Source organism: Balaenoptera acutorostrata, chromosome 2 (genome assembly GCF_949987535.1).
Source record: "Balaenoptera acutorostrata chromosome 2, mBalAcu1.1, whole genome shotgun sequence".
Taxonomy (NCBI): domain Eukaryota; kingdom Metazoa; phylum Chordata; class Mammalia; order Artiodactyla; family Balaenopteridae; genus Balaenoptera; species Balaenoptera acutorostrata.
In genome coordinates, this window is record NC_080065.1 from 49993942 (window position 1) to 50019525 (window position 25584).

General features: G+C 38.3%; 1 protein-coding gene across 3 annotated transcripts in view; it reads right to left on the bottom strand.

The window, feature by feature from the left end:
- LOC103002367 (cAMP-specific 3',5'-cyclic phosphodiesterase 4D) overlaps positions 1–24254 on the bottom strand; it is a 723774-nt gene extending 699520 nt beyond the window's left edge. The window contains exon 1 of one of the 3 annotated variants that reach the window (XM_007176074.2): positions 23635–24220. In XM_007176074.2, the coding sequence (XP_007176136.1) occupies positions 23635–23900 (266 nt within the window). In that variant the 5' untranslated portion in view covers positions 23901–24220. Of the gene's footprint in view, positions 1–23634 lie in introns of all 3 variants that reach the window. The other 2 variants (XM_007176076.3, XM_057541516.1) reach the window with 2 other exon arrangements.
- Positions 24255–25584: the final 1330 nt, after the last annotated feature.

Consider the following 25584-nt stretch of genomic DNA (forward strand, 5'->3'; position numbering starts at 1 on the left):
TGCAACTAAATATCTTCTTTTAGTTATTTGCAGAGTGATTAAAAACAAAGAGTGTTAAAAAAAACTATAAAAGAAAACTGGATTCTAATCTAATTTGGGGTTGAAGAAAGCTTTTTTATGAATGAAAGTAGTAAATAAAAATTTTCAGGGCTTACCTGGTGGCACAGTGGTTAGGAATCCGCCTGCCAAAGCAGGGGACACCAGTCGAGCCCTGGTCCAGGAAGATCCCACATGCCGTGGAGCAACTAGGCCCCTGTGCCACAACTACTGAGCCCGCATGCCACAACTAATTGTTCTGCCTACAGTTTGAAAAAAATCCCTTTACAACAAAAGTCAATGTAAATAATTAGATGGCAAATAACAAACTGAGAAAAATATTTCTGTGAAAAACAAGATAGAAAAAGAAACGGTTAATGTCCCAATAGACAAATAACACTCATACGCAATTCACAAAGAAGAAATAAATAATTCCTATGCACATATAAAAAATTTAGCCTCAATATTAACCAATTGAAACATTAGATATTATTCTTCATCCTACTAATTTAGCAAATCTTTATTAACTGTAGAATAGTCAATACTTGGAATAATGCAGGGATATGGCAGTATGATATACTACCAACACACTAGTAACAGTTTCTGAAAAGCAGTTCACAGTGTCTCTTAAAATCTTCTTTAACTCCATGCATCACTTTTCTGAGAATCCATCCTAAAGCAACAATTCAGGACTGATCTTCAAAGATATTTATTTTAGGATCATTGAAAACAGTTAAATGTCCAACATTTTCAAAATGCTTGAATAAAGGGTAGGAATATAAAATCATGTTATAGAAGTTCATAGAATAATATATGAAAATATGAAATAATTTTTTAAATGTTTTAAATTTTAATTTGAATCTTGCTTTATGATTTTCAAATACTATTTTAAACAAGCACAGAAAGTCTGATTAGAGGCTGAAGGTCTGAATCCTAATTATCCTGGCCCCATACAACTGCATTATAAATATTTCTTCTTTATACACCCTCAAAAATAAGAATTAGTAGACCTATAGAGAAACACTCTACATGAGCTATTTATAAAAGTGGAAAATACTATATTACTGTTGGTATTCTGAAACTGAATAATGAATTAATCCATAAATCATTTAGTACCTTCATGTCTGTTGCCCATTTTTTTGGTTAAGTACAGAAAATTACTAGCAGTCTGGACCTTCCAAATACATAAAAACCTTCTATCATTTAGTCTTTGTTTTATAAAGTGCTCACATATTTAAACTATTTTTAATAATAACCTAATAATCTACTCCTGTGTATTTACTGGAATAGTCATCCATTTATTTTTCCTACTGGCATTTTTATTCTAACATAGAAACGAGTGAGGGGAAAAGGATGTGGAATTATTTTATAAGCACTGTCTTCAGTGTACTTTGTGACAATAGGCAATTCTCACAAACTTTTAAATTCTTGACCTATTTATAACTTGTATAGAACAATAACTAGTGGCACAGTTATGCAGAACTTAGATGGAAGAGGTTTTCCTTCCTGTTACCATCACTCATTTATTTGTTCTTTTTTTTTAATTGAAGTATAGTGGATTGAGGGAAATATGCAATCAGTAGCTAAGAACCTAGTGACTACTGCTGCTTCAGCAACCTATGGAATCATCCAGGTAAGGATGGACATGGACGAGCAAGGCATTTGCACCACAAAGGACTTTAGAGATGAACTACCCACACCCTCTTTTTACATTTGAAGAAATGGAGCCTATGAGAATTTAAGTCATTTGCCTGAGGTCACACAACTAGCTAGTGGCAGAGAAGGAAAAACAAAGGTCTCTAGATTTACAGTAAATTGGTCTGTTAATTCATTTCTACATAATTGCTTCTTGCACTCAAGGCGCCTAGCGCAAGTCGAAATCGGGTATGTGATGTTGCACTCCAAATCCAGGGTCAAAACAAGAGAAAAATTAAACAAGAGTTATGGAAAAAATAAAACAAGTGGCCACTGAGTAGAGGTGATGCATTAATGATGACTTCTCCCTACTTTCCTTCCAGTCCCATCCCCCAAGGCTTCTGGGTCAGACTAAAAAGAACAATGGGCTGTATCAAATAATCTGGGTTCTAGATCTCACATTCTCCTAATGTGTACCCTTGAGCACTTTTCTGTACCACTCTGGACCTCGTGTTATTATCGCAAAACTCAAGATGATTTCTCCAAGTCCCCTTTTCCTCTATGTCTCTAAACAGCTGACATTATCTTTCTTCTTTCTTTTTTTTCTTTTTAACCCTTTATCCAGGCAATAAGCTCACCCTAAAGAAATTCATTCCTACAGTTGCTATTCAATGGCAGAAAAAATTTCAGTGGATGTGCCTAATAACAGGAGCTTTTAATAATTCTAATTGTACTATGACCATTTCAGTGTTTCATAGTAATACACTTCACTGAAAGAGAACTAGCTCCGGCTACAAAGTTGTCTTAAGACATTTCTGTTGGGTATTAGTTTTAAATTTCATATATTTTCATTTCACAGAACCTAATTTCCTCCTTTCAAGTCAGAGGAGAAAAGATGCTTTTAATTTAAAGGTGGGAGCATCACATAAAAGCGACTAATTTTATCCCCCCCAAAAAAACTAGCCTCACACACCCAGTTTCTTTCTTTTCAAGCAACTTGAAATTACATATTTCGAGCAGTTAATAAACCTCCACAGTTAGTGTAATAAAGAAGAGACTAGAATAAGAAAAACTGGCTAGGGAAATTTTTTCTAACAGTATGTCATCTAAGTTTAATAGTTTACTATTAACCTTTTAGGTTTTGATGCTTCAAATGAATTCATAAATGTAATGGGTCTTTATACAATGTAGGGATTCGGAGCCTAGCCCTGCTGTCTCAGGAGTGCGGATCATGTTGGGAATGGACTGAAGAATGTGTGTTGCCCCAGCAGGATCATCTCTCACCATAATTATTGTCGTTGTTACTGACAACAATTATCGTCATCAACTTTTTAGCATGTCATGTTGTATAAAGTACAAATCCTACAAATTAACATGTTTAATTGCTTAAACAACCTTTTAGAAATTTTCATGTGTGTTATGTATCCCTATTTACCAAATTAGAAAAACAATGTTTAGAAGAATAAGGAGACTTATTCAATCTTACAGCTAATTTATAGTAAAGCCAGGCCTTAAACAAACCAATTCCAGAACTCCTATTCTTCTGTCTGTACCTTAAGATTGTAAGTTTGATTTCACGTAGTCACAAGAGTTTTACATCTTCCTCTCAGATGTGGAGGTGTCAGGATCCTAAATTTATCCCAAGAAGTACATTTAGATAGATGTCCTGAAATAGACATCTCTTCTTCTTTTATAGAAACTCTGTCACCATTTCACATTTGAAAGAAGAATCTTTCTACAATGTAAAAGTCATTCTTTCACACTGACCTCCCACGTCACTGAAAACACTTCTCCTGGTTTACTCCCCCCAAAAGGAATGTTACTGGGAAACATGGTTAATATTTATTTTGAAAGGAAATAGGGCTCAAGAAAGGAAATAATAAAGTGTTTTTAAGGCCATCTTCCAAGTATTTAACCTATATTAATAGCTAACATTTACCATTTAGAGTAATGCAAACAAAATGCAGCAAGATACCATTGCACTTAGTACAATCATTACAGTTGTAGGTGTGGCAAAAGTGGCACTTGATAAGAAATCCTACTTAAAATGTCCAAATCTTACAAGTTAATATGTGATCAGTGATTATTTTATAAGTTGGGGTTGGGGAAGCGGTCCAAAATAGCTGGACCCTCTCCTTATTCCTCATATCAAAACGAATGAGGATGTATCAAAAATTAAATATAAAAAGAGAAATCTTTAATGAACTAGGATAAAAGTAAGGTGAAAAACAATATGATGATTTTAAAATGGAGTGGCACACTCCTTAAACATGTTATAAAAGCAGCACATGGAGGAAAGTTTGCTAAACCTTGCTGTATTAAAAAAAGTCTTAGAGGCAAAAAATCAAGTAACCTGATTAAAAATTGGCCAAATGACTTGAATAGCCTTTTCTTCAAAGATGAAAAATAATCCAACAAGCATATGAAAAGATGCTCAATATCACTAATCATAAGAGAAATGCAATAAAACCATAATGAGATACAATTTCACACCCATTAGGATGGTAACATTAAAAAAAAAAAACAGAAAGTAAGTATTGATGAGGATGTGGATAAACTGAAACTCTTGTGCGCTGTTGGTAGGATTGTGAAATGGTACAGGTGCTATGGAAAACAGTGTGAAGAGTCTTCAAAAAATTAAGAATAGAACTACCACATGACCTAGCAATCCCACTTCTGGATATATATCCAAAAGAACTGAATCAGGGTCTTTCATAGCTGCACTATTTACAATATCCAACAGATGGAAGCAACCCAAATATCCACTGCCAGTCAGAGAGATAAGCAAAATGTGGTATCTACATACAATGAAATATTATTCAGTCTTAAAAAGGCAATCCTGTCACATGCTACATCACAAGTGAACTAAGAAGACATTATGCTAAGTGGGATAAGCCAGTGACAAAAAGACAAGTATTGTATTATTCCACTTATATGAGATACCTAATGTAGTCAAATTCATAGAAAGTAGAATGGTGGCTACCGGGGTTGGGAGGAGGAGGAAAGGGTAGTTATTGTTTAATGGGTATATAGCTTCAGTTTTGCAAGACAAAATGGTTCTGGAGGTCTGTTCCACAGCAATGTGAATATGTGTAACACTACTGAACTGTATACTTAAAAATGGTTAAAATGATAAATTTTATGTGTTTTTTACCACAATAAAAAATTAGAATATTTATACATGACTTTTAGAAACTATAAAGCAAAAGCAAAAAAAATAGACTGAGAAAAATATTCAAAACAGTGTGAGTTAATTTCCTAAATATACTCAGTTATTACAAATCAATGAACAAAATGGTTATTATCCCAAATTTTTTAATGATGAAATATATTAACAGGCAGTGGACTAAGAAATAGCAAATAAATAATGAAAAGATGCTAAACTCACTCATAAAACAGAATAGTAAATAATAAATGATATTATTTTTATCCATAATAGTGGTGAAAAACAAAGTGGATCATATTCAGTGATGGTGAAAGTGATAATAAGGTCCGCTGGCATACTGTTTATAGGTATGTAAAATGATGAAACAATTTTAGAAGTACATTTGCCAATACCTTTTAATATTTAAAATGTCTTTGGACCAATGATTTCACTTGATAGAAACATATCTTTTGATAGAAATGTATCACTTGATAGAAATGTATCTTTTAGGTTTGTAGTGAGAATTAAATGAAGTAATCCCTGAAAATACCTAGCACTGTGCTTAATACATAGAAATTACTTAGTAAGTGTTATCAATATTTTTATTAAATTTACTTAAATATAATTAAAATATTTCTGGGAGGTTACACCAGACAATGTTAATAGTATTTACTCTGGTGAAAGCAAATGGAAAGCTGCGAGGGCTGAGAAAGGGCATACGGGGACTCACACACCATTACCTTTTGTAGGGATTTTTACCATAAACATGTATTACATTTATGGTTTTAAAATGCTCATTTTAGTCACTGAGATCAGGACCAAACATTCATAAAACATTGGAAAAACACTCATCATTCTCCTCTCTGAACTCATTTTGCCTACAGTTTTCCTTTCTTCCTCTTTCAAAAGAGCCCTATATGCAAAATAAATAACATTTCCCCATTTCTCTTTCTCTCATCCCTTTCCTGAGCCTTTGAGAAGAAACATCAAGACAGTAGGACTGGATGACAATTGTCCACTTACAGGAATCCAAGTGTTCTTGGCTTCCTGCCCTAAGAAACCTTGTTGCCTTAGCTAGTCAACCTGGACTCCTTAAGAGCTGTTGGTATCCACTAGAAGCCAGATGAGGAATGGAACGGATTCTCCCCTAGAGCCTCTGTACAGAGTGTAGCCCTGCCAATACATTGGCTTTGGACTTCTGGTCTTGAGAACTGTGAGTGAATAAATTTTAGTTGTTTTAAGCCACCAAGTTTGTGGTGATTTGTAATGGCAGCCCTAGGAAACTAATTCAGATGCCCTTCTCTGGAGGACATCTGAGAACAAATGCTTCAATTTGTTTCAACACTGACCCTCACTTTTACACCACTTCCTCTCATCCTTTTCTGTCACAGTCTTAAGAGTCAACATGTCACCATGACGTCGTAAATACTGTTGAAAAAGACATAACTTTGGTGTACAGTGCTTATGAGTAATAATCCCTCCTGTTAGTGCTACAACTGTTAATGTGGTTGATCTGAACTCTATCCCACAGATCTGTGATTCTACAGCCTGAGATCCATGTACGTGGGTCACAGGGGCTTTTCTGTCTTCAAAAACACCTACTAAAATGTGAAACTCCCTAGAAAATAAAACTTTCTGGAGTGAAAACTATAATATTTCAGGGAACCCGTTAGGCCACTGGATCTGAGAGGGGAAAGAAAAGGGTCCAGAAAATTCCAAACACTGCATCTGAGTACTAAACATGTTTTCTAGAGCAGCTGACCAAGTTCTTTAAGATATTGTATCATCATAAAAACAAAAATATAACCAACAAATCCTGTGCTGATTGTTAGATGTATCAGAAAATGAATTTCAAAGCAGAAGTCATGATTGTCTCACTAAACAGCTGCCATTGAGGAATGTGATTAAGGAAATGAAACAATGCACCTTTTCCTCATTTTCAATGTGATTACAGCTTCAATGTGTATTTAGTTCTGCCATGGTTTTTAGTGAAAATGTTCAGGGCATGGCAGTGGAGGAGAGTTTCAGCAGAGAAGGTTGGCAGATATTTCTCCCAAAAGGCCCTGGGGATTGGCAATACCTTGGAGAAACTATTAAGATTAGAATCTGGCACTGAGTTTTGTAGATTCAGAAACTGGAATCTCTCAGCGCATGAGAGAGACCTCTCCTCTCAGAAGCAAACCCATATCACACAAGCTCATGGAACTGCGGAACGGAATCCAAATGCCAATTAACTTCTTTCCATTAAGCACTACATCATTGCTCTGATTATAATGCTTCAACCATGTGACCCAATACACTCCCTCTCAGTAGAAAGTCCTATAGAACAATGAAGACTGTAATCAGAAGACTGCTTGGTGAAAGGGGAACCAGAACAAAAGATAGAGATAAATAGATGATAGATTAGATAGATAGATAGATAGACAGATAGATAGATAGATAGATTTTTAAAAAGGCTATTAGTAAGATTATTAACATAATTTGAATGTTTAATGGCAGTCTATTAACCAACAGTTCCTCTCTCATGCGCAATGTTTGAAAAAGCACTGCCCATGTTTTTCTTTCGTGATTCTCTTCTATGCCTATTCAAATTCCCACCAATCTCATCGGCCTGTCAACTCATCTCTTTAAAGTGTTGCATCTTGGCTCTGCTGCATTAAGTGTATGTTTCATATGTTAATTCACAAGGGAAGACTCTTATTTCTACATCTTTTCTTTCCCTCTGCACTATATGCAGACATCATAGAACACTTTGCAGTTAATTGTGACCATAGTATTAATTCTGGCCAAAATACAGCAGAAGAAACAGCATGGCAGAACATTTTCTAATATTCCTATATTGCAGCCCACAACTCTTGATCACTTTACAAGGTCGATCTTCATTATAAGTAGGCATGACAGTAACCCCATGGCTACAACAAGAAGCTGACGACCTTAACTTTCTAGGTGGCCCCTGGTATAAAGCCTGACTTTGATGTGTCTAAACAAGCATAAATATAGAACTCATGGTGAGGTCTATTAGGATTGTAAAATCTTCTGAGAGGAAGCTGTCGCGAGCTGCCCTGCTTAAGAGATTTAAAAGCAGACAGATCAAAGCATGTGTCATTGAAAATCCTGCTGGTTGTCCTGAGAAAGGGGTAAAATTGCAAACCCATTCAGGTGTATCCATTACTGTAATGACCTAGAATAGACTAGGATAACGAAAATGAAGGGTGAGTAGTGTAGGGTCATAATAATAGTAATCACAAGTCATGTGTCACTGATACTGCATTTTTCTTTTGTACAGCAAAGACAGTTTTGTGTTTTTTTCTGAATAGCTATGGTAACAGGTTTTATTTTTGAGTGTCTGGTTTCCTGTCTATAGACCCATGCATCTGAGCAATATGCCTATCCCAAACATTCATTAGGATATTGAAGATGAGTCAAAAAACAAGATAGACATACGCCAAAGGGTTTCATGCTAAGAGTAAAATCTATTTACCCATTGAGTTGACAAACTGAATTTTGGGCAGGTAAACAAGCAATGCTTTCACATCATACTGCATCTCATGCTTTCGAGGTTAGAATTACATAGATAGGGAAAGAAGAGGCTAGAAATTCGGCATGCTGAGAAGGAAAGTCTAGAATAGAAGGGTTCTCTTTGCAGGATAAGGCACTCTCTAAAACGTGGAGTAACATGCAATTTCTAAAGGGAAAATCTTCTTGAGTGATGCTGATTACAATTCTGAGCTCTGTGGAGCATTTAATTGACGGTGTATTTCTTACGGCGCTTCCCTTAAAATACAGTTCTCTTCTAACTGATGCTATGCCTCTTTTAAATGGGCCACCCTATATATTCCGAACAAGCTTCTCCCAGTAAAGAATCATGTTGATGTAAATCTACATTGGCAAGAGCGTCAATCAGAGTCAGCTGGGAGTGACAGGCATGTTCTAGCCAATTCTGGATGGTGTGTTGAAATATGCTTCCCAGGCTACGAGAGGTAATGCACAAAAGCCTACCCACGTCTTCATGGGGGTGACATGCTGAACAACAAAGCCATGGCTCTGTCAGAACATAAAACACATACCGGGAGCATTTCTGGAAGAGAAGCCAACCAATCAATCACAGCAAAAGCAACATAATCCTTTACAGGTGAAAAGGTGCCAGGGATCGCCCTTTTCCCTTAGGGCAAAAAAAAAAAAAAGGTTTGCACACGTTGCTTTGCAGGTCAACATCTTAAGACACAGAAGATCGTATTTCGTAATAGCAGCCAGGTTCACCTAATATCCATTTGCAGGCACATGATACAAGCCACCAATTCAAACTCCAAACAGGAAGCTATGTTCTACCCATTTTCGTATTTGTTTTGTTTACAAGTATAATCATGAAAACATCCCTGAACAAATGTTAAAATGCGGCACAGTCTTGCTCTCTTCAAAAAATAATTTATGCCTACACATAAAACCTATTTATTTAATAAAAGCGGTATCACTGTAACAACTATATGTATGAACCATTGTGGCAAGTACAACATATATTTTTTCAGAAATATTTTTTTCAGTTCTTCAATATCTATTTTTACCATCAGGCTTAAGAACAAGATTTTGTACCCAATGCAGGGGAAAAAAAATGGTAATTTCATGTTAGAAAATCTGCCCTAGGGCCATACATCTGGAAACTAGCGATTTTCCAATCACCTTTCTGCATCTTCTGTCACACTTCTCATCCCTGGAGCATGAATGTATGGTAAAGAGATAGGAAGAACATGGCTTTACCAGACAGAGATGTTGGCAGGCCTGGCCAGCCGGTTCTCATTGCCTCTCTCCTCCATTTCTATCAATGCACTGCAGCTGAATTAGGGTGCCTGCAGTGAATAAAAACAAGTAGACCCAAGAGACTGGCCATCCTAGCCCAAGAGTTGTACTTGTCTAACTCCATGGCCTCAAATGAGTTCCTTGTCTTTGACACACAGTCATCACCACAGGAAGCCCAAGACTGCCAGGCCATCGTTCATCACTGCCAGACTCTCATCCCCAGCTGGCTCTGCAAATCCCCCAGTCTGATTTAAGCCCCCAGCCCTCCCCCAGTCCCCCTTCCAAACTCTCCATTGTGAATTTGCACATTCTTGCTCTGACACTAATGGCTGCCCATTGAGGATGCTGGTTTATTTCAGCTTTCTGATGCGGTGGCTACTTTCCCTCCACGTTTTTGCACCACCTCCTCTAAAGGAGAAGTAGGTATCTTTCTCGCTTTCCTCTGCTGCTTCCAGAGAGAATCGTGACCATTTCTTAACTACCTTCCCTTTTACTACTCTCCTCTGAACCACCATGATATCTCACCTGGATTACTGCAACCGTCTAAATTGGTCTCCCTGTTTCCTCCTCGGCCCCACATCTGTATTTTCTACACAGGAGCCTGAATGATTTTTTTCAAAACTTAAGACAGCCTGTGTTTCTTCCTGAGGCAGACACTCCCACTGCTAACACTTCTCCCTTCAAAATATCATAGTCATCACCAAGAAAGATCCCCAATCCTACTATAGCCTCAAAACCCTACATGACCTGACTCCTTTCTATGTCTCGGACCTCATTTTCTATAACGTCCCCCGCCCTCAAACACACCAATCACATCATCCCTCAGACCTTTGCACTTGTTACTTCTTCTGCTTGAAATGGTCTTCCCCGAGGTAATCAGTCACCTTCTTCAGACCTCTATTCAAAAGTCACCTTATAGAGAGTCCTCCCCCAAAAGGTATATAAAACTCTATCCCCTTACCCTGTTTTCTTCTTCTTTATTGTACTTGTTATTCTCTGACCTACTGGAATATTTATTTATACATTGTCTTCTTCTCTGTTAGAATATATGCTCCATGGAGGCAGGACTTTGTCTTTTTTGCTCAGTGTTATATCCTCAGAAGAGTGACAGATACAGAGTAGACACTCAGAAATTATTGTTTGAATAGATGAAAGGATAACAGGGTATTTAGCTCCTGATTCTTACCCTGGTAAGCCAGTCTTGAAATAGAGTATCAATACCTTAAGAGTGACATGGTTTTCTGGGTACAGTCCGTCAGAACTGCTAGATGTGTTTTAAGCATTATATTCTCGTGCAATTTAATGAAAAGGCAGATACAATCCTCACATAAATAATGTCTCTGCTCTACGCATCAGAACACAAGTGCCACCAGTGGAATTAACACATCTCATTTGAATGGAAATACAACCATGTTTTCTGCTATTTCTGAAGGATTATCTTAGAAGACATAGAAGGCATAACTAGTAGAAAGATGGTATACACCGGTCTAATTGAACTAAATCTCACATTCCAACCATTGAGTTCAGTGCATACACTTGTGGTTTAGCAAGCTTAGCATGGGGTAATAACTCAAAATGTCACTTCCTTTTATTTGGAGTAAAGCCGTTAAGAAAGATAAAATTGATTGTGTTTCACTTAAGCATATAAATCTGTGGGGTGGGTGGGTGTGTGTGTGTGTGTGAGAGAGACAGAGAGAGAGAATGTTAGCTGACCTTTGAAACCTGATTCCAGCTTTCCTTTACAGTCGCTTTCCGTAAAGATACTCCATGCTGTGCCCAATCTCACCTAAACCCCATGTAATCTCAGTATTGGTTCATGTTGTTCCTTTACTGAAAAGAACTTACCTCCTACCACTTCCGGTCCTTCCATACTTCACTCCAGTTCTCTTCCTACTGAAATTCTCTATGCTTCATGTTCATATCAAATTCTTTTCTAGGCCCCATTTTTCTCTTTGTAAAATGTGACAATTAAACATACACCTAATTAAGTTGCCATGAATATTAAATAACATAAGCTAAGAAAAAGCTCAATATGGGCCTTCTTTGCGACTACTCTATCTCACACTCCATCTCAAGTCTTACATGATTCCCATCATTAGAAACAATCTCTACTTTCCTATAAACTCCACCACTCTTTGTACTTAGTTATGGCAACTACTGCTTTATGGTTATTTGAGTAATCATATTTTATCCCCATCTGATCACAATCCTTGAGAGCAAAGACAACAATGCCCCGATAGCAGCACATACAGCAATTTTCATAGAGTACACACAGCAGGAGGTGAATTAAGCTTCTAGATATCAATGGGTTCAGACCACCCTCAGTGTTCCTCCATGACTCTTTTTTCATGATATTTGAATAATACTTTATTCTTTTCAAAAAGTCTTTTCATTAAGTATATCATTTGAATTTTTAAATACTTCCATAAAGTAAGAAATGAATTAGTAATAGTTTAATTTTATGGATGCACTTAATTGTGACCTGTGGAGTTTAAATGATGCCCCTGGGATCTCACAGTAAGTGAGTAGCAGAGTTGGACCAGACAGTACATTTTGGGACCTCTATCTGTATCACAAGACTATGCTAGGTGTTAGGAATACACTAGTGAATAAAGTGAAAGCTTGTCCTCTAGATCAGTGGTTCTCAGCCAGGGACAGTTTTGCCCCCAGTGGACATTTGGCCATGTTTGGAGACATTCTGGATTTTTACTACAGGATGGGTGTGACTGACATCTAGTGTGTAGTGGCCAGGGGTGCTCCTTACAGCCTACGATGCACAGGACAGCCCCCATGACAAAGCATTGCCTTGGTCCATCGAGGTTGAGAACCTCTGCTCTGGATTCAGCTCCAGGATGATTGACTGTGAAGAATCTATAGGAAATAATACCAGAGAAGGTAGTGGAGATGAGTTTGCAGCTGATGACAGAGACTTAAACACCAAGTTGAGGAGTATGAATTTTATCGTGTAGACCAGGGATTGGCAAACTATGACCAGTAGACCAAATCCAGCTCTTAACTGGGCCCCCTCTCAGATCTGCTGTGGGTGAAGAGCTGGCTTCCTAGATGTGACCTGGGCAGTTGTATCAGGCCTCACTCTCAGAAGTGCCCTGTGTGGGACTGAATGCTCTGCTGTTGCCTTCATGAAATTCTTAATATTCTTTTGAACGAGAGTTTCTGCATTTTCATTTCACACTGAACCCTGCAAGTTAGGTAGCCGGTCCCATGTGGGTGTTCTAGTCTGGAAGTAAATTCTCCATAAGATTACGGAGGTGTAGAAAAATTGGGCTCCTAGCTTACCTCAGCTTTCACCTATTTGCACAGAGATCCTCACTGTTTTAAAAAGCCCATGTTTGTGCCCTTTGGAAGGAGAACTTGGAAACTGCCATTAGCAGGTATAGCAGTTTTCCATAGAGCAGTTCTATGCTTCTTTGCACCTCTGTAGCTACCAGGTAGGAAATTAATAATTATAGGGTGATAAAAACGGGGTACCAACACCTGACTTTCAATTGGGTAACTGGAATTACCCAATCCAAGTTCAGTGCGTTTACCTCCAACTAAGGGATTCAGACGCAAAGAACCCCTACAAAAACCGAGGTCCTTCTTCCAACAGTGGAAGTATCAGTGGTTCAGGACCACTGGGTTGATACATTAGAGAATCTGATGCACCAAGATGGTTTTAGGCATAAGGGATGTCATTTACTGAATTTAAAATGTTGACTTAAATAATGAGAGGGTTATTTCCTTCCCAAATCCTTTCAGTCATTCTTATTACCTGAAGGAGAAGGACTTAATCGGTCTTTCACATCTCTACATTACTTACTAACTGCCATTTTAAACAAAGAGAGAACAGACCTCAGACTCAGACCCTCTAGCAGGTCATAGTATCCAGTCAAACTTGAATCTATTTAGCTTTTATTCATTGTATTTTTGTTCAATTATCTTCCATGTATGACAAATGACACTGGTTTCCAATTTATAGTAAGGATATAAAGCTTCATTTTTAAACATATAGGCTTTTAAATAAAAACGTAAATCAACTAAAAAAATTAAATACAACACTGTACAAATGACCCACAGATGTACCTTAAACTGGGAAGGTGATACAGGAATAAGTGCACCGTTAATGACACTGCTATTGCTATTGTAAGAGGGCTTTATTAAAGAAGCCTGGTTCTATTCAGAGGCGAGCTGTATAGCATTCCGCCTTGTGTGTCATCCACCTCCAATTCATCTAAGTTTTAGTTATTACTACCCATAAATCATACACTGTTCTATTTGGCACACACTCAATAGAAAGTCATAAAAAAAAATCACACTGCAAATTAAAACAAATACTATAAACCTAAAGAAGGTAAACAGTAGAAATGATAATCCAAATAACCTTATTAGGCAGAAAGTTGCTTTCTTCAAAAGGTCAACAATACACACTCACCATTTGTAAGTATAAATGTGAAATCAGCTATATAAGAAAATGAAAAAGAACCCATGTACCCTCCTAATAATAATATACAGAGGAAGCCACTTTATTTTAACGATAGCTAATTTGATCAGAGGGCTATCTCATAAGACTAATGGAAAGGAAATCGGTTGGTTTGAAATTACTGCAAGGTAAAAATGGGTATGAACTATGGACAAAATATTTACATTAAAATAACCTGCTAAATCTCTTCAAAAATTTTTTCTGTTATTCAATTTTACTTATTCTGACGATGTACTTTGGAGAAGTGGTACTTTGTTTCTGCCAGTTCAAATTTCTCCAAATTTCATACTAAAAAAACAAACAAAAAAAAACTGTGCAGGGTGTTTTGGGGATTTTGTTTGTTTGATTCAAATTTCTCCTCAAAATCTTGGCATTTCTTTTATAAGCGTAAGTCTTGTGTATAATTGAACCACTATGAATTCTAAGAGATTAGAATTAGTCATAAGAGTTTAACAAGCTAATTATTCAGTAATTTACCAAGAATCATAAATATATTTACATATTTTTTCAGAAATACAACAGGCATAAATTATTTTCAAAGTATAAACTAAAAATTATTAAAATGCGTATATCTGACAAATTAGTGACACTATCATATACCGATTCATTCATGTATGCTAAAGTCAAATCATACCCATCTAGGTGTGTGTAAACCCAGAACACACACTCATACACACAGGTGACAAAGTCCAAACAAATGGTTAATCATTGCGTTTGAAACTTCTTTCCACTATGGCAATCAAACACGACATCACCAGGACTTCTAGGCTGGAAGGCTATAGATCTCCCCAGGTGTTCAGCATAAGAGCCACAGCAACTGAGGGTATGTTTCTCAATTAAACAACAAGTATTCACTAAATATATGTTATACAGGTGGCACTTGGCCCCTCACAATGGATACAAAGATTGATGTATGTGAGGGTTCCTACTTTTTAGGAACTTACAGTCCAGCTGCACAGTCAAAACACACCCATGAAAAAGAAAACAGCGTAAGACAGAAAGTGTTAAATAAATGGCAACACTGCGCTCTCAGAGTTCAAGGACAGATCTCACCAAACGAAGTAGGCAACTTGGCCCTGTACACATTTGCTCCTGAAAACCCAAAGTCGAGCCATTAATCCCAATGTTTTCACTTTCTTTCCTCTCATTAAACTTTACATTTTATTTATGATATACTGGCCCAAAGAAAGCAATCTCAGAAATGCCCTTTTAAAGAAGAAAGACAGATAGCATGTACTTATGGTCCCAGAGATATTTCCATTCTGAAAGCAGGCATCATGTTAAGTCAAAGAGACCATTCCAAAATGGGGGGACTGGGCAGGAAAGCTGCCGGATGACTAGGAGAGTGTTTTGAGGTCAGATGGGCTGTGATCCTCCTGTCTGGCCACCCGGTCATTCGCAGTCAGCCTGTGAGTCAAGCCAGCTCTGGTTACCAAGCAGTTTGCTGCTCTGTTGCTTAGTGACTTGAGCCTGCAGACCATCATTTCCAGCTGGCTCTTCTGGAACCGAACTTTAATAGATTTCTGACTTAATCTTTTCTTTAGAGCTCAAGCCTTTCATGCCTTTCTCCCTGAATCATTGAAAATAAAATTACCCTCTGATTGGTTTTGTCTGGATGCCAGTTTTAGTCTAAAACTACTCTAAAACAGAATGTTTTCTGTTGACCTTAAAACCTTCCTTCATCAAGGACATATATTTCTCCTCCACATACACATATTTTTGTCAAAAAAAAAAATGTCTACATTCATACAAGCCACAGGTGTTAAACAAATAAACTGAGATTTCACACTAAGAAAGGGTTCTGTTCCTACCCTTCTGTTAACTAACCACCATTCTGTAAAGTCATTGAATATTCACTGTTGCAGCTTTGATATATAAGCTGGGTAGAGAAATAAATGTGAATGTGATTCTTAGCCCAAAGGAAGGTAATGTTGAAAGAATACACGGTGGAGAGTTAGGCAAACCTGAGTTTAAGTTTTAAGTCAACTCACTTCATGGCTGCATAGTTGAATGATCTTGGTTATGTACCAATTTCTCTGGCCTTGGCATATGTATTATGTAAAATACAGCTAATAATACTTAAATTCAACCGTGTTTGTTTTGAAAGGTTGATGTACATAAAGTATCTGACACACAGCAGGAGCTAAATCATTATTGGCTATGTTATAATAAGTCTAAGATTATAAAGTTATGTTATTATGAACCTAAAGTTTTTAGTCCAAAATGAAATCAAACAATTTGGTCTCATATCAGCTCAAGATCTCATTTTGAAAATAAGTACTTCATTTGAAATAGCTGGACAGCATTTATGTCCTTAAAATTGAATATGAAATGATTTTTTCCTGTTTCTTATATATAGTAGAAGAGATTGGTGTGTTAAGATGGTATATAATTGAAGATACAGTAAAAGAAAATTTTAAATTTGAATTTTTATTATTATCTACAGATTTCCACATTTCCTACCCTAAATCATGGCTTCCAGATGGTGTCCTAGAGTGAATACCACCAATGCTTTCATCTTGAAGGTCCTGCAGCCTTTTTATAAGCCACAGAATTATTAAAGCACTCTGTCCCCTGTTTTTACCCATGAGGCATACACCTCAGTAGCTTACAACAGCAAGTTGGAACTTCTTTTTAATTACTTATCTTAAATGTACTGTGGTTTGTTATCACTTTGTAAACTTCATTAGTCAGTTTCTTACTTGTAAATATCAAATGCCTCTATAGCCATATGACTTATGAATAGAAAGTCTACAATTCAAAGAGGTTGAGTAACTAAGGTCAAATATTAAGTGTCAGCAGAGCTGGAAATACATGGCTTCCACTATGCTAAACTCCTCAGAGTTTAAAAACATGATTTTTTTTCAAAAGCAAAACCATTAAAAAACAACGACATAACTTTGCCACACGGCTGACAATAAAGCTTCTTCCTGAAACTGCTACTTGAAGAACAATTTTGGTAGCTTCCTGTCTAAGGAAAAAAAAAAAAAAAAGTGCTGAAGCTCTGAAGCTCAATTAATTACCTAACCTCACAGGAGCCTGTTATTTATAAAGAAATTTATATAAAGAATAACTTTTAAAATTAAAGCTATGATTTAAAAATTATTTTAATGAACTTTGAGATTCAATTTTTTACTTTCTTCTCATTCAGCATTTCTACCAAGTTTATAAAAAAGACTGTGCGGGCTTCCCTGGTGGCGCAGTGGTTGAGAATCCGCCTGCCAATGCAGGGGACACGGGTTCGAGCCCTGGTCTGGGAAGATCCCACATGCCGCGGAGCGGCTGGGCCCGTGAGCCACAATTGCTGAGCCTGCGCGTCTGGAGCCTGTGCTCCGCAACAGGAGAGGCTGCGACAGTGAGAGGCCCGCGCACCACGATGAAGAGTGGCCCCCGCTTGCCACAACTGGAGAGAGCCCTCGCACAGAAACGAAGACCCAACACAGCCATAAATAAAATAAATTAAAAAAAAAAAAAAAAAAGACTGTGCTTTTGCTTGGAAGTAGTTTCACCACTAGTATTGACAGAATTGACTTTGGCTGGTACAGATACACTTAATCTCTTTTCTCTTTAAGATAAATGTCAAAGGTCACAGAAAGTACATATGAGTAATAAATTGCCATGTTATTTCATTGTTTTCATTTTCCTCAGTAACTATTTGTCACATTTTTATTTTGTAATTTCTTAAATATCATAAAGGCAACTGACAAGTTTTTAAGATGAATATCTTCCTGGGGTCTTCTGATTTTAGGAAAGGCTAAGCATGCTTTTCAAAAGTTACAGACACCCTTGACTTGCAGTGCCCCAAGATTCCTGGGGAAGACACACAGCCAATTACACCAGAGACACAGCTAAAGACTCAGCCAACTGGCTCCACCTAACCTGCTGGCATTACTTCCTGTTGTGTGTCCCAGAAAATTTCCCCCAGAAACTTCCTCCCCACCTCCTCATATCACAGTATAACCACAGCCTACCTCTGGGTTCCCAGCTCCTAGGAGAGCACCAGCAATGCCCTTCTCTGGGTATCCTCACCATAAGGGGCAGAGAGAAGATAACCTTAAAGTTAAGTCAGGCAAATGTAGGAAAGTTGGAACAAAGAAGAAAGAGTCTCAAATAGAACACCTAAATAATAGCTTTGAAAATCTACTTGGGTGTGTGTGGAGGTGTGTTTGTGTGTGACCTATAAACTCTCTAAATGGCTGGATTTCTTCTTTATAGGTGATAAAGGGTTTCTGGATCCTTCTGTAACTTGAAAAAAATGTATAGTGTATTTCTCTCTTAAACAACAACCATGAGAGCAACTGTAGTTGCTGAAGAAATTATGGCTCAAGAAAGCAAATGGGGCTTCCCTGGTGGCGCAGTGGTTAAGAATCCGCCTGCCAATGCAGGGGACACGGGTTCGAGCCCTGGCCCGGGAAGATCCCACATGCCGCGGAGCAACTAAGCCCGTGCGCCACAACTACTGAGCCTGAGCTCTAGAGCCCGCGAGCCACAACTACTGAAGCCTGTGTGCCGCAACTACTGAAGCCTGCGCGCCTAGAGCCTGTGCTCCGCGACAAGAGAAGCCACCGCAATGAGAAGCCTGCGCCCCACAACAAAGAGTAGCCCCCGCTCACTGCAACTAGAGAAAGCCCGCGTGCAGCAGCAAAGACCCAATGCAACCAAAAATTAAATAAAAATGAATAAATTAAAAAAAAAAAAAAAAAAAAAAAAAAAGAAAGCAAATGTTTACTTTTAAACATGAGCAATTTTATATCCAATGCCCAGTAAAGAGAAATTTATAATAAACAAAAATTATAGCCCAAAACACTTAGCTAGCTCCCTGAAAATCTTTAAGATTTTCTAAACGTCTCCTGAAAAACGCCTTTCAAAAATCCACCTAAAGAAATTATTTTGTTGTTTAAGGACGTTACTAACCGCTTCTTCTACTTTTGGATATGTTGTAATTAAAAACACACACACATACACAGAAATTTTAAAGATAAGACACGTGGTATTACCTGGATAGTATCTTGCCCAAAGAAATCCTATTGCCTAGTATCACTTATGCACTCTAGAACACGTTCCTTCATTTGGTGCACAGAACCCAGTGTAAAGTGAGGAAAAAAAACTGAAAAATATAAAGATTTGCCTGACTGATTTTCCGGAAATAAACTTAACACTGAAAGTTTTCTTAACCAGAAATTCCGCTGACGTTCATGTTGACATCAGAGGGAATTCCCTACTCTGATGAAAACAGAGTCTGGTCTATAATCACTAGACTACAAAGTACCAGACATTAAGTAAAAATGGTAAAACAAAGTGGTGAGAAGCATGAATACAAGAGGATCCTAATCTAACACACAGCACCAGATCGAACACCAGTGTTCAATGAACATTAGCTAGGGATATAATTATTACTAAAAACATTGTCCCATCCACAAACAACTGACAGGGTAACCATTTAAAAATGTAGACATGAGCCTAAAGATTCAGGCTGAGCAAGACTGGATTAATGGACACATAATAAAGAAAATATTAGCTTATATAATGACCCTCATTAAGTGTCTGTCCCTGTGCAAAACACTTTAATTTACACATAATTGTACTTAATAAAACCACAACACCAAGTGGATACGATTACTATTCCCAGGAAATTGGGTAACAGAGAAACAAGCCTATGTTAAGCAACTTGTTCAAAAATCACACTAGTAAATGGGAAGTCAAAATTTAAACGAAAGTAATCTGACTTCTTCTCAGATGCTCTCTGTCCAAGAGTCACACAGCACCTGGAGTATTGTATCAATTCAGTAAAATACTCTTTAAATGGGTTGTGAAAATCCAAGTGAAGTCTGGTTAAGAACAACCAGGATCAACCTGGTAACTACAGCATATAAACGTGAAATAACCTAGGATGTTTAGTTAAGAAAAGAGAATAATTTTTTAAAAACATGATAACACTGACATTACTGATTAATGGGTGTGCCAAGATGAATAGAGCAGGGTTCTGGCTCTCTGATGGGTTATTCCAAGCCTCTTGCGTTAAGGGCTAAGTTATGGAAGACGGGAGAGAGTCAAGCTGTGGGGTTTTCAAAGCAGATCCAGGGGGACTTCCCTGGTGGTGCAGTGGTTAAGAAACCACCTGCCAATGCAGGGGACTAGGGTTCGAGCCCTGGTCCAGGAAGACCCCACATGTCACAGAGCAACTAAGCCCATGCGCCACAACTACTGAAGCCCATACGCCACAACTACTGAAGCCCGTGCGCCTAGAGCCCGTTACTCCGCAACGAGAAGCCACCGCAAGGAGAAGCCCTTGCATCGCAACGAAGAGTAGCCCCCGCTCGCCAAAACTAGAGGAAGCACACGTGCAGCAACAAAGACCCAACGCAGACAAATAAAAAAAAAAAGCAGATCCAGGAACCAAGGATGACAATTACAAGGAAGGAGATTTCAACTGTATGTAAGCAAGGACTTCCCAGTCACTAAACTTGTCAAAAAATAGAATTGCTCTGTAAAATCCTCATCCAGGAGGTATGCAGAGATGTTAAAGGACCAGTCATCATAGATGTTACTCTATGAATTTAACTATGGTATAGAGGGTGAACCAGTAGCTGTTACTGCGTTGTGACTGACATGGGTGGGCTGTTCACCAGATGTTTTACCTTATTCCTGGCAACATGGCTGAGATAGGTTTCCCAGCCTCCTTTGCAGTTATATGTGGCCACAGGACTGAGTTCTATCTGGGGAATACTGGGATAAGTAATGTGTGCACTCCTAGACCTGCCTCATAAAAACTCATGAATGCCATCTTCTGTGCTCTTTCCCCGGATTCAGCTGAGCCTGGCAAACTTGGAAACCATGTGTTACCAATAGAAGAACCGCAAGATGGTAGAACCCGGGGTCCCTGAATTACCCCAGGGCAGGCTAGCTTGCCACGAGAAGCAGAAGCAAGAAATAAACATTTACTGTGTCAATCCACTAAGATTTGGAGAGTATGTTGTAGAGCAAAATGTTTACCTGAACTTAATCAGATGCCTTCCAATATGATTTTTTCTACTGTAGTGTAAATAATTTGAAACCAAGGAACAGCTCTTGTGCAACTTTGTGATCAGTAGGTACAAGCTAAACACTTTGGACTCAATAGGTATTAAATACATGCATATCGAATGGAAAGGAATATCAAGTATAGGAACCAACATTCTGAGGCAGGAACACACGTGGTGTGTATTTAAATGGCTGATCATTTAATTTAGGAGGAGGGGAGGATTTGACTATAGTTGTGGTAGCAGCAGCAGTTGAGATAGGAAAATATATATATATATAAGCAGCGCAATTTGGAATAAATTTTTAAAATTCTGGATCATACTTAGTCCAAGTAATGAAAGCACAGATGGAACGTTATTTGTCGAAAGATGCCTGTGGATATTATGAACGGCTTGCGGTTTGTTGAACCAGTAAGGAAAATGTGAGGTACTCTTTCCAACTCCCTTGCTGGATGCTTTTTTATCCATGAGGGATATTGTCTCCCCTTCGTTACTGAGAATTGGTATCATGATTTTTCTTTTTCATGTCCATTGCTCTTTTGATGCCTCCCTCATCTGCTGGAGACCTGATACACCACAATGAAAGATCGGCAGAAATTGTGACCTTGGAGTTTCTCCAAACAGCATCAGAAAAGGAAGTGCCAGAAATTTCAGAAGAAAGCCTGTTTTCATGAGATTTCCTGCCTTCCTTACATCTCAACATGTCCAAATAGTTCCGATAACCTTCAGCTGAACTCGAGGTTGCTTCGCTCAGATAGAAATCAGGCGTCTGAGTGGAGGCTTACTCATTTAGCAACAGGTACAATTTAGGAACTATAATTAAAAAGGCATCTCAACCAAAAGGGACATTGCATACCAAAATTCTGGCCCTGACCCTGTCTGAACTCCAGCCAGCTTTCCTGCTCTGGCACCTGATGCTCGGTCTCAAGCCGTCCCTCTCCTCAGGGCATCTCCTAGTGTTCATCTATGCCTTTCATTCACTGCTTATCTCTGACAAATTCCTTCAACAGTATCTTCCTCAGAGAGAAGTCATCTTTTTCCATCATTTCTTTAAGACTGAAAAAAATCAGTGTTTGTCTTACCCCTCTTACAAGCATTGTATCTAACTAAACTTAGAAATGCCACTTAGTTAAAATCTTGGGGAAAATAAGAACTAAACTTAGAAATGCCACTTAGTTAAAATCTTGGGGAAAATAAGAACACTTCCTCTATCAGAGATCTAGCTATTTAAAATGACAATTCTGAGGTCAGACATTTCTTTGGGTGGGTCATGCCTTTTATTTCCTTTGTTGCCTATTTTCATCTATGACATGAATGCATTCCTGGGTAGGGCCATGTGGCTTAAGTTTAGATTTTGATTCTATTTCTTGCTGCTTCTTTCCTAGTTGTCTTGATTCTGGTTTTTTGGGGATTTTTGTTTGTTTGCTTGCTTGTTTTGGTTCTGTTTTCTTTTGTTTTTTCCATTCCTGGCATACTCTTTCGTGTTCTATGGAAAAGCTGTATAAAAATCATTCAGTCAGTTTCTCAACTAACATACTCGTTATTTTTTTCTGTTATGTCTGTTTTCTTCATCATAATTAATATTCATTTTGCCAAAATGTGGAAGTAGTGCATAGAACCTACTACTGCCTAAAATTAACCAACTGTGTATCACAGACCCCTCTTTCTCTGATCACAGCCTAAAATTGCCTCTTTTCAGGCAGAAACACCATAATAAGCTCACACAATGATTTATTTTAATATTTGTTTTTACAAGAGCATGAAAATATCAAGAATTGTCTAGAAACCTACGTGGTACCATATACATAAAACAAATTCACCTATTATATAGAAGATAAAAACATTCATAAAGAAAATAAAAATATTGACAAAATAGTCAAAGAATTCAAATTCAAAGAACACGGCAGTATTACCGAGTACCAGCCTGCAACTTTCTGCACGGCATTCCTAAACCCACTGAAAAGGCACGTTGAGATTACAAATATATTAAAGTCAGTAGTTAGGAGGGGTTTTACCTGGACACAGCATTACACACATACACACACCCACACACACACACACTCCATACACATCTCTGTTTATTTGGGGATCATGCCGAAAAGAGAACAAACTATGATTTTCCTCCTCTCCTTTCTGGTCCTTTCTTTCCTAGGCTGTTGCAGGACCTGGCAGGATTACTAGCTTAAGAATTCAAAGAAACGCCACCACATCGGTAGAGGGGGAAAAAAAAAAACAACCCTGCATTCTTATTTGACATCTGGAATTCAGTTTTCTTGTAGGAACTTGCAATAGGAATTGAACTTTGAGAACCACCCACCTCAAAGGCTCCTATTACCAATCTCAAGGATTCCTGCCCCGACTTGGACATCTGTGGGATTTATTAAAGTAGATTACTTCCGATAAATCACGGGTCAGGAGTGAAGACGAAGACGCTCCCCTCCCTACCCCTAAAGCGAAAGGCGGGAGGCGCAAAAATCACCCAGGGGCACCTGGCCACCATGTCTGATAATCCGTGCAAACCTTACCACGTATGTGCCACTGTGAACCGCCGCTGTTTGGGGATGTTGCTACTGAGAAGCATCCTGCGCAGGAGCCTGGGGGAGTTTCTCGGCGAAATCACCGGTGAGAGCTTGGGAGAAACCGATTTCTTTGCTGTCTTGGACTTCTCGTGCTGCAACAGGTTTTCCCGCAAGGATTTCACAAGATCCTCGTTCAGCCAGGGGTTTGGACAATGCGGATTATCCATTTCAGGGACTGTTAAGGTGTCCGGGCTTGCCGTCTGCTGAGCCATTTTCCCGGTCAACTTTGTACAGTTGGCAACGATCCAGGGCAACGTGGTTCCCTGGCCTCTTTCCAGTGATTGCCTTCCTCGGACTCTCGGGGAGACGTCCGGGGAAGCAGGTCGGATCGAGCCGCTGCTAGTTCATTCGGTCGCCTGCCTCAGTCTCTCGGCGGAGACTGGGCTGGGAGTAGAGAAGGCGAGCGCACGCCACGGCGGAAGCCTCTTGAACGTCACCCCTCCTCTGCCGATCCCCTGCCAAAGATCACCGCCGAGCTCGCAGGGCAGAGGAACATGGAGGGAAGCCACGGCGAGCGAGGCTTTTGTCAGCGCTACAAGGCAGCCTGTTAAACTATTGGAACTAATGCGCCGCAGCTGCTCCTGTGACTTCTGCTTATGTACATAAAAAGTCCTGGGGGGAGGGCTTAACCATCAGATGCCTGCTGCTGGTTGTTTGGCTAGTCTTTCCATTTGCTTATTCCTGAATCCAAAGGAAAGAAAAACTTAGAACTTGACCTTCCTCTCCCGCAAGGTCTATTTATCTCCCTTCGGTCCGCGTTCATAAAAGAAATTGCTAGTCCCTGGTTTTTATAAGGAGAGAATAAACAAACATGAGCTACACAAGGAGAAATACATCCCTGTTGGCTAAACTCAATCTGATGCACCTTATAAAACAAATCCCAAGAGAATAAAATGAACTCTTTCTTTTCCTCCCTCTTTCTCTCTAGTTAGAAACCAAACAAAAGGTTTCAAAATACCGCATATGGAACACATTACCGGTTGTGTTGTGTTGTTTAGCCTTGCTAATGAAGGCCCTTTCAAAGCGTGGAACAACACACTTACCTACACGAATGGTGTTTGTTATCTCTTTGTATTTAAACCGATGATCCTCCAGAGGAACAGATTGTTTTCATAGGGGACTAAAAATGATTTTAGACTTTCAATTATTGCTTATGGTATATACATTTTTATTCAATTATAGAAGAAATAAATCTAGCTTTTCATAGTTATTTCCTTAAATGTTTTTAATGTAAGATTTGTATTCGTGGTCAGAATAGCTTCAACAAACTTACTCAAAGGAGGTTTAAAATAAAAGAGAAGATATTATTTCTTACCTATTTAGTTTGCTACTGGAGAAAAAATGTAAATATTACAATAATTCAAGTAAGTAGATGATAAGGCCTGTTAAATCTCATTATATGGACACCAGAAGTGTAAACATTAGAACTGAATTTGGAAGGGAATCCAAACCTTTGATTATAGATGCCCCCAGCAGCCTAGTGATGTTACAGACAGCTCAGGATTGAAATCAAATCACATATCTCAGGATCTAAGAAAATATTTTTTAAAAGTTTAAAACACAGTAACTTAAGAAGGAGTTAGGAAATGCAGAATAGAATAGTCTGACTGAATTTTTTTTTGGTTTCTACAATTACTATTAGGTCAATTCTAAGAGTTCCTCCTACCTTCTTCCCTGGTTGTTCCACCTTAAGTTTTAATTTCTTGCCTTTAAAATGTTACAGAAAAGGATACTCTGATGTTCTGTTCACAGAAGCACAGGGTCACCACTTGGTGTACCTATAATAATTTAATGAGACACATGTACCATGACTTAATCAGAAAATTTGTTTTATACACACACACACACTTAAGTAATAATTAAAATGAATAGCCAATTTCTGTAAAATGGGCTGAG